The following is a 10,459-nucleotide window of genomic DNA, read 5'->3' as shown; positions in this document are numbered from 1 at the left end:
CCCCCAAACCTTATCAGATCAGAAACATTACCAGAAGCTTTATACCATCGGATATTGAACATTCTTTAAATCCACTAAGCCCAGCATAAGCATAGTAAAACTAAACTTGAAAGAAAAGCTTTTAAAAAATTACAATATCTGATAGTGTACATTCTTGAAATTCACTAAGTCCACCATAAGCAGTAAGCACCCTAAAACTAAATTTGAAAGAATGATTGCTCAAATCAGATAAGAAATTAATAAACAATCTCCTCAACATGAATTCCAGCGACATTCATAAACTCCGCGCGAGAGAGGAAGGTCAAATCTTCAAAATTTATCTTATTGCCGGTTTGGGGTTCGAATTGTTTCAATGATTAATGATTTTAGAATGATGTTATCTGTGCGTATGTACGCGTAGATGTTTGTAATGACAATCTCATGAAGGAATCTCTTCTTCTTCTTCTTCTTCTTCTTCTTCTTCTTTTTCTTCTTCTTCTTCTTCTTCTTCTTCTTCTTCTTCTTCTTCTTCTTCTTCTTTTACAATATCGGCGAATGATTTTCGAATGCCGAACCCGCATGAGCGGGAAAAAATGAAGAAGAATAATATTTCGAATGTCCTTCAAACCTGTGGCAATTAGGTACCAAAAAAAGTAAAAGTTTAACGATAACAATCAGTTAATACTTAACATAGACCTAACTTCATATCGAAGTACCTACATACGAATGTCATACCTACCTACTCGGTAATAACAACTAATGCCATAAAATAATGTTATAACAACAATAACTAATGTCATATAGGTACATAATGTCATATCCTAAGGATATTGCAGCAAGTCTTGTGTTCTCTTGTCAATGACACTTGTCACATTATGTCTTTGTACTCAAGTTTGACGGTCAAGCCTGAAGATATAAATCTGATAACGAGTTCAACTTTGTTTTGACAGATTTCTAATTCAATTTTGTTTGTCCTTTCGTAGTTTGTTCTTTTTCTCCTAAACAAACAAAATAACACGTGATATTAGCGCGTTAATAGGATGCTGTGGTCTTCCCAATACAAATGAATTAATGAAAGTGTCCTACCATCCTGTTGATAAGGTGACTGGTAGAAATAGAAACACACTGTCCTCACGTCACGTGAGCTCATGAGGAGTCAGATAGATGTGGTTCAAAGTTATCCCATAGGTAATATTAATATAATTATGTAAGTAGTAGGTAATTTTTTCGTTCACAATAGCCACTCTGACCTCGTGAGAGTGTGAAATTTGAATTTCGTACTTGTAATAGATTTTGGATTATCTAATATTAAATATTAGATATAAATATTAAATTTTAAATCATAATACTCGTAATCTTTTTTAGCACTGACAAATTTAATGACAAAACTAGATGGTTTTGTCTATCGATTTATTTACAATTACCATATTGCATTTCTTTGGTGATTGTGATGGTTGTAAGTGGTTTACATAATTTGTTCAATTTAAATTGCAAAGAGTTTGTAACTTTGGTCTGCATCATCAGACTAGTGTGGATATCGGGGTGTTATCACTTTTTTTCACACAAACAAAAACTATACCTTTATGGTTTGAAACTTTAAACAATAGGTACCCTGTATTCCTATACAACTGAATTGTTTAAATTTAAACAAACAACTCCTGCACTTGGCACTAGTTATAGATAATAGCTATCTGTATTATACATCACCTACTCCCAGCTATTGTTAAGATGTCGTAGAAGTTACAAGTACATTACCTATGTGGCTTACAGTAGAGAAAGTACATACTAGGAAGTGACAAGATCTAGTTATAGTCATAATAGTTATACTATACATGCTCGTAGGTAAGTCACATCACACATCATAGGCTTATAAACAAACTTACTTTACATATTGGTTATTATTCATATTAGATTGCACTGCGGCGTTGTACCCATGTATGTACATCAGATACAGTCAGCATTTGCTGAAAATTTCTCTCTAGATATCAAAAGAAAATCTTTTGTCTCCACCATTATACGAGTTACCACCTCGTAAACATTAAATTTATCAATATTAAAAAGTTAGAACTTTCAAGGGTATACACAACACTAAAATAATATTGTAAAACAAAAAAAGCGATCTGTTTTCATTTTCCCCTATTGATAAATTTATCGAGAGATTTTGGTGTCTCCACCAATACAAATGAAAATTTCAAGAGACCTTCGTGATTCTCATGTCGAGATACGTGATAGCATTGATAATAAAATACTTCATATCAAATGGTATCTGTACTTATCTCGCGATATACATATAAGATCCAAGTTGTACCTAAGGTGAAAATGTGTTCATTCGTATTACCTCTACCTATAAACATAAATAATTACCAATTATAATTACCTACCTTTTTCCATAGGCGCTGCTATAAGTTGAAAATGTATTAAGGTCTCAAGACTTATGTTTAGATGAATTAAAAAGCACAGTGCAGGCTTGCCTGGGTTTTATGATAATAATTTGTGCTTCAATGCTTCATTCAACTTGGTTGCATAGAATGAACTTGAAGTTGATGACTTTAGATCATGATGGAATGACTTTAGATCTTTAGATGCACTCCCTCAGCAGTCACAGAGTTTTCAGTACTGACATTGGTATCTAGCTCAAGTAGGTAGCAATTCTTGTTATCAAAAGGATCAGCGGCCTGATACGTATGTACCATATAGGTACAGATAAACACTTAGCCACTTTGTTATAGCTAGTAACCTGCTAGTATCAGCAAAGAATTAGATGATACAAGCGACCTTCGTGAAACAGACCTAAGCGAAATTTTCGGCATTATAGTTGATTCACCCTTAACCATCCGTATTCCGGATCACACGATGTTAGGTGACAACTTTGATGAGTGGCCACAATATTCATTACATATAAGTTCGATTAGGTATAAGGAATATAATGTACTCATGTATTAAAATATTAATTAATAATTAAGGTGACTGGACTGATGTTTAGCAGTGATGTAAACTGCAAGTATTAAATCGGAAGTGACGTGAACATTCAGAACTAAGGGCTGGATTCTACATCGTGATAAATTATAGGTATACTCAAATTCATACTTAATTATGATCAAGGGAGTGAAATTGACATAAAGTTGTCACTCATTGAGGGTCGGCTGAAGTTAACTCCGTAATACAAACAAAGTGAATACAAAACCGTGGAATTAAAACTTTACATTCGTTCGTTCAACAACTATAAAAGTACCTAAGTGTAAGTACTGATGTACGTAATACCAAGACCGTGAAAATCATAGGTGCGTTAAGAAGATAATTGTATGTAGGTAGTTCAAAGTTCAACCTACTGATACACTCTGGACTTCTAACATATTCTACATAGTTTGGTCTAGAGTCTAGAGATTCAACTCTCATTTGACCCACCATAGGCTATAACAGGTTAAGGCTTAATTACTCTAATTACACGCTAGATGGTTCCTAACGCGATTTACGATTTGCACATCGCGCGTTGCGTGTTGCATAACCGGACACATGTCATCCTTCCGATGGTCTAACAACGATAAGTCTTTTCTTAGTCATTCTAGGATCTAAGATCCAAGTCTTTACAAATAGTGAAGCACGAGCGACGAGAAATGGACATGAGTCGAGAAATGACCAATGTCCATTTCTCGTCTGGTGATTTCTATTTTCAATGTATGTAATCGTCTCACCATTTCTAACTGTAATACTTATGTCATTCTAAGATCTATGAAGGTCCATAACCAGGATTCTAATTTCTAATGTAGTCCTGCATACATCTGCATCTCAGATGAATGCAGTCCTACATACATCTGCATCTCAGATGAATGCAGTCCTGCATACATCTGCATCTCAGATGAATGCAGTCCTATGTCCATTTCTCGTCTGGTGATTTCTATTTTCAATGTATGCAATCGTCTCACCATTTCTAACTCTAATACTTATGTCATTCTAAGATTTATGAAGGTCCATAACCAGGATTCTAATTTCTAATGCAGTCCTGCATACATCTGCATTCTGCATCTCAGATGAATGCAGTCCTGCATACATCTGCATCTCAGATGAATGCAGTCCTACATACATCTGCATCTCAGATGAATGCAGTCCTACATACATCTGCAACTCAGATGAATGCAGTCCTACATACATCTGCAACTCAGATGAATACAGTCCTACATACATCTGCAACTCAGATGAATGCAGTCCTACATACATCTGCATCTCAGATGAATGCATTACTCACTTTAAGAGTATTAAAATCTTTTGTTTAAACTGATGCTCACGCAGTTAGAATATCAGTTTATTGAATTGTTCATTTCGGTAAACTGGGATAATTTTTATAAATTTAAAAATTTTCATGCATTAATTATTTTATTTAGTATATTTACTGTTATTTCTCATTTTCGTTCATTTTCTTTAGGCGGGCCTTCGCGGGCCGCGGGTTGGACAAGCCTGATATAGGTTGTATATGTTGTTCTACGATGGTAATATTTTAATATTATTTGGTGTCACTCTGGTCTATTTGGCACAGGACTATGCCAAAATTATTACAATAGGTGCCTCTGTTTTGTCTTCCTGGAACAAGTTCCAAAATTTATACGTACACACCAATCACGTTCAGGCAGATCTGCTTCTTACTTGTAATAGATTTTGGATTATCTAATATTTAAATCATAATCTAATATTTAACTCGTAATCTTTTTTAGCACTGACAAATGACAAAACTAGGTGGTTTTGTCTATCGATTTATTTACAATTACCATATTGCATTTCTTTGGTGATTGTGATGGTTGTAAGTAGTTTACATAATTTGTTCAATTTAAATTGCAATGTTTGTAACTTTGGTCTGCACCATCAGACTAGTGTGAATATCGAGGTGTTTACGGTTTAAAAGTTTAAACAATACCCTGTATTCCTATACAACTGAATTGTTTAAACAAAACCCAAACAACTCCTGCACTTGGCACTTGTGCTGATAAATCCTATGATAATCACATTATATATCCTACCTACGACCTAAAAAGGTATTGTGTTTTGATCAAACGTACCTATAGTGAGCTCCTGTAAGTATGTTCGATTTTGATAAAGCTTGGCAAACATCTTTCCCTAATAAAAGTAAATTTTCTTATTAAATTTTGGGTCTGAATGGACTTTTGGATGCTTCTAATGTGAGGGCGACCCTTTCAACTAATTAGATCCTATCAGGTATTATGTCACGTCGCTTTTCCGTCAAAATTAGAACCAGCGTTTATTTGTCCTCCTGAGCATGAGTGAACCCTGTTATGTTAAACATATTAGATGGTCACTCATTCACACAACAACCATGCGTGACATTACTTAACTTCAGTGATTCGTTAGTATACCTTTTAATAAGGATCCCCTTATAAGGAGAGGCTAAAGTCAGTCTTCACGTTGCCAAGTGTATAATTTATACGACAAAAGGGTTTGTACAGTGTTGCCAGTGACCCTGCTATAGGTAGGTACATACATATCTGTCAATGGTCCTCTACAAAATGTTGTTCCACCTAGACCTGCCTAGAGTAATCCACTCTGCCTAGATGTATTTCAAGGGTGAACAAACTGGACATTTTCCTTTGCTTTGACCCACATATTACCTACTTTTGTCATTATAAGGTCTAATAAAATTATACATACATAGCTGGTATGAATAAACGGTAAGTCGTATTTTTCTTTGACACAGATTTTCAAGGGTTTGTACAGTGTTGCCAGTGACCCTGCTATAGGTAGGTACATACATATCTGTCAATGGTCCTCTACAAAATGTTGTTCCACCTAGATCCACTCTGCCTAGATGTATTTCAAGCGTGAACAAACTGGACATTTTCCTTTGCTTTGACCCACATATTATTTTTGTGCTCGCATGTCGTCACCTAGGTTTCGGTCATACTTGGCTAGTGATTGATGAATCGCTGAAAGATTTTATTATCAGAAGCGTATAGTAGGGCTTCATCAGATGAGGATCGATCCCATTCTAGAATCATGTTGGTGTTTATTTGAAACTCATGCAGTTGTGGGAGACAGTAAGATTGTACAACTATTCCATGGTACTCTGGTATGAATAAACGGTAAGTCGTATTTTTCTTTGACACAGATTTTCAAAACCTACTTTTATCAGTTTAAGGTCTAATTACAAATATACCTATGTTTGTAATGAGAAAAATAACGATAGTATGTTTCTTTGACACAGATTTTCAAGACCTACTTCTAAAGTCCTTAGTCTAATTACGGATTCTCCGTTAACTTTTATCAGTTTAAGGTCTAATTACAAATATGTTTGTAATGAGAAAAATAACGATAGTATGTTTCTTTGACACAGATTTTCAAGACGTACTTCTAAAGGCCTTAGTCTAATTACGGATTCTCCGTTGTATAAAATGGCGTTCACACAAAACAAGCTTTATAATTCATGGTTGAAAATGCCTTGATATTTTCCTTCGTGATTCTCATGTCGAGATACGTGATAGCATTGATAATAAAATACTTCATATCAAATGGTATCTGTACTTATCTCGTGATATAAGAATTATAAGATCCAAGTTGTATACCTAAGGTGAAAATGTGTTCATTCGTATTACCTCTACCTATAAACATAAATAATTACTAATTATAATTACCTACCTTTTTCCATAGGCGCTGCTATAAGTTGAAAGTGTATTAAGGTCTCAAGACTTATGTTTAGATGAATTAAAAAGCACAGTGCAGGCTTGCCTGGGTTTTATGATAATAACTAGCTGAATTCCGTCGCTTCGCTCCGGAATCCCGCTAGTATGTTTAGATGAATTAAAAAGCACAGTGCAGGCTTGCCTGGGTTTTATGATAATAATTTGTGCTTCAATGCTTCATTCAACTTGGTTGCATAGAATGAACTTGAAGTTGATGACTTTAGATCATGATGGAATGACTTTAGATCTTTAGATGCACTCCCTCAGCAGTCACAGAGCTTTTAGCTTTTAGTACTGACATTGGTAGTTCAAGTATAGGTAGCAATGCTTGTTATCAAAAGGATCAGCGGCCTGATACGTATGTACCATATAGGTACAGTTAAACACTTAGCCACTTTGTTACAGCTAGTAACCTGCTAGTATCAGCAAAGAATTATGTAGATGAAACAAGCAACCTTCGTGAAACAGACCTAAGCGAAATTTTCGGCAGAGATGATGAGTTCTCGTGAAATCCAGGCATACTTCTCTAATAAGAGAAATAGAGAATCATTATAGATAGATTCGCTATTTGGAAATAGACAAATTGGTGCAATATACGTAAACGTGCTCGCGAAATTCAGGCAGTTTCAAAAGAACAAGGAAAAAATCATGAAGTAACTTAATCACAAGTACCTACCTAATTACCTAAGTAAGTACAAAAATACCTGTAGACATCTACATTCTACATAGACAAATAGACATCATACATATCACACAGGTAGGTACTTGTGTATATTCTAATATGATGTGTACATCACGTGATTCCAAAAATCTTATTTATGAGCACGTGGTACCAACATTTGAAAATGAAACCACAATCATTATCATGAAAAATGAGACTAGATATTGTAGGTAAAAGGTAATAACTACACATACACATACAGTATAACATGCATTACTAGATTATTACAGTCCATTACCATGCCAAATACCAAAGTACATACATCATCCCCAGTCATCATTACCTATCAATTTCAATTTTATCATCTCGACCAGACACTGACGCTCTGGTCAACAGTCTCATGTTGATCCATTTTGGATCAGCTTTTGACTAAAAAGTCTTTGGTCAACAGTGCAATTTCTTGCATCAACATCAGTGCCTCATAGGTATCACCAAAGTATGGAAAAGTATCTTACAAGTGTAATAGCCAATGGAAAAGCAGAATTTTGAATTTGGACGAATTAGATCAAAATATGGAATTGTAAATACTTTTCCATACTTTGGTGTTATAGGGCACAGTCTGTTGACTTGGCCGTTGATCATTAATAGTATCAATTCATCGCCAACATCGTGTTAACTTTGATTGAATCATTACATTGAGTTCACAACTTCACACAATGAAATTGGCAACTCCAAAACCCACGCGGGCACTTGTTAAACTTGAGAAGCTCAGGTTGATAGAGATACTCAATAGTCATTAAAACAATAAACTCAAAACTGTATACAGAGTGGTTCACACAAGGAGGAGGATGTCAGGATGGTCAGATCCCGACCATACATAAGAATACTGAGTACTGCAAACTTACGCTTTATTGTTTATTCACACTGTCAAAGTTACTGACGGTTAAAGTTCGGTACAAACATCACCGCACCGCGCCAGCACTGTCGCGTCGTGGTGCGGTGATATGTGTTCCAATAAGTTCTAATGCCTTGTTTTTATTTCTCGCCGTAGCACGTTCAACATTCGGCCGTATGTCGGCGCGGGCTCGGTGCTTTGTGTGTCCCGACCTTAAATCGGAGTATTCAAATCTGCAATCAGATTGTGTTCATGTTCACTATTCAATTTTCTTCTTCTTCTTCTTCTTCTTCTTCTTCTTCTTCTTCTTCTTCTTCTTCTTCTTCTTCATTCATTGAAACTCGTGCCAAGGCATTATTCAAATGTTTAATATTGACATGTAGAACATTGTTTACATGGCTAGCAAGGAACTTGGACATACTCTGGTATGACCTCAACTAAACGTTCTACATGTTTACTTCTTCCGATGTTTAGCACGTCTATGAATTAATTAAGAATCCTTATCACTAGTATCGTCTTATCAGTAAATAAAATCAAGGTGTGTTTAGTTCTGATGTATGGTAGGTGTAGGTACTCGGGTGATTTTCATTGGAACTTGTTAAGATATCGGTATAGGAAGATTGCTGCATTGTGCCCTATTTTCATAATTTCTGAAATTTTCTCAAGACGCTTGTGAGGTATCTGAAAAAAAAGTAATTGTAAATCACAAAATCTCTTTTATCTTATGTACATAATTGGAACAATATGTAGGTATACGGCAGGTCGCCTATTTTGTAAGTGTTCAATCAGAGCGACCAAATTTCAAACTTTACCTGCAATCGTTGAGAGGCAATCGTCAAAGTTGAAACTTGTTAAGATATCGGTATAGGAAGATTGCTGCATTGTGCCCTATTTTCATAATTTCTGAAAATTTCTCAAGACGCTTGTGAGGTACCTATCTGAAAAAAAAGTAATTGTAAATCACAAAATCTAAAAGATCTTATGTACATAATTGGAACAATATGTAGGCATAAGGCAGGTTATTGACGTATACTCTGTGTGGACACAACTTAACATTCAATAGAAATAAAGCCCCGCCCGAGCCGGATTTTATCCCAAACAGATATTCCGAGTTTACACTCACATCAATCAGGCATTGAATTTTGTCCTCAGCTGTTGGAGAACTTGATCACACAAGAACATGAATAGAGCTTTATGGGTGAGGTCACTTGGGTCTTTGAGTCTTTAACGTAAACCTTGTCTAAATCTAAAATTGCAATCAGTAGATCTATTGATTGCATTTCGGTTTCACTCATCAAATTAAATGTGAACCAAAATAAAATGTGTTTCATTACAAATTTTCATGAGAAAATGGTTTTTTCACATATCGTCATTTCCTATGAGACGAAACTTACCCATTTTCATGAGTTGAGAATAATGTGTCAGTTGTTTGGACGACGCACCAGCAGGAGTATGTGCCAGGATTAACGGTAATACAGTCTGGAATAGAATAGAATAGTAATTAGGAATAGAATAAGAAACTGGTGTACCTATTATTCCGGCCTCTCGCGGTCAGACCGTCACGTGTGGCCGAAAATCTTCCGACCTAGGTCTGTCCGTCCAAGATCGGGGAGACCTGGATCTAAAGCTTTTCCCGCCACACACCTTCCGACTGTCTCATAAACCTTCCGACTGTCTCATAAACCTTCCGACTGTCTCATAAACCTTCCGACTGTCTCATAAACCTTCCGACTGTCTCATAAACCTTCCGACTGTCTCATAAACCTTCCGACTGTCTCATAAACCTTCCGACTGTCTCATAAACCTTCCGACTGTCTCATAAACCTTCCGACTGTCTCATAAACCTTCCGACTGTCTCATAAACCTTCCGACTGTCTCATAAACCTTCCGACTGTCTCATAAACCTTCCGACTGTCTCATAAACCTTCCGACTGTCTCACAAACCTTCCGACTGTCTCATAAACCTTCCGACTGTCTCACAAACCTTCCGACTGTCTCATAAACCTTCCGACTGTCTCACAAACCTTCCGACTGTCTCATAAACCTTCCGACTGTCTCACAAACCTTCCGACTGTCTCATAAACCTTCCGACTGTCTCACAAACCTTCCGACTGTCTCATAAACCTTCCGACTGTCTCACAAACCTTCCGACTGTCTCATAAACCTTCCGACTGTCTCACAAACCTTCCGACTGTCTCATAAACCTTCCGACTGTCTCACAAACCTTCCGACTGTCTCATA

The 10,459-nt window shown here is 36.1% G+C and overlaps 1 protein-coding gene across 1 annotated transcript in view; it reads left to right on the top strand.

Moving 5' to 3' along the window:
• Window positions 1–10,459, top strand: part of LOC103507161 (lipase 3-like) — a 17,172-nt gene that overhangs the window by 1,334 nt on the left and 5,379 nt on the right. Inside the window, exon 3 of the mRNA XM_026822091.1 lies at window positions 2,178–2,192. Within this exon, the coding sequence (XP_026677892.1) occupies window positions 2,178–2,192 (15 nt within the window). The remainder of the gene's footprint in view (window positions 1–2,177; window positions 2,193–10,459) is intronic.

Source organism: Diaphorina citri, unplaced genomic scaffold, assembly GCF_000475195.1.
Source record: "Diaphorina citri unplaced genomic scaffold, Diaci psyllid genome assembly version 1.1 scaffold293, whole genome shotgun sequence".
Taxonomy (NCBI): Eukaryota; Metazoa; Arthropoda; class Insecta; order Hemiptera; family Psyllidae; genus Diaphorina; species Diaphorina citri.
This window is presented reverse-complemented; position numbering and strand designations above follow the sequence as displayed.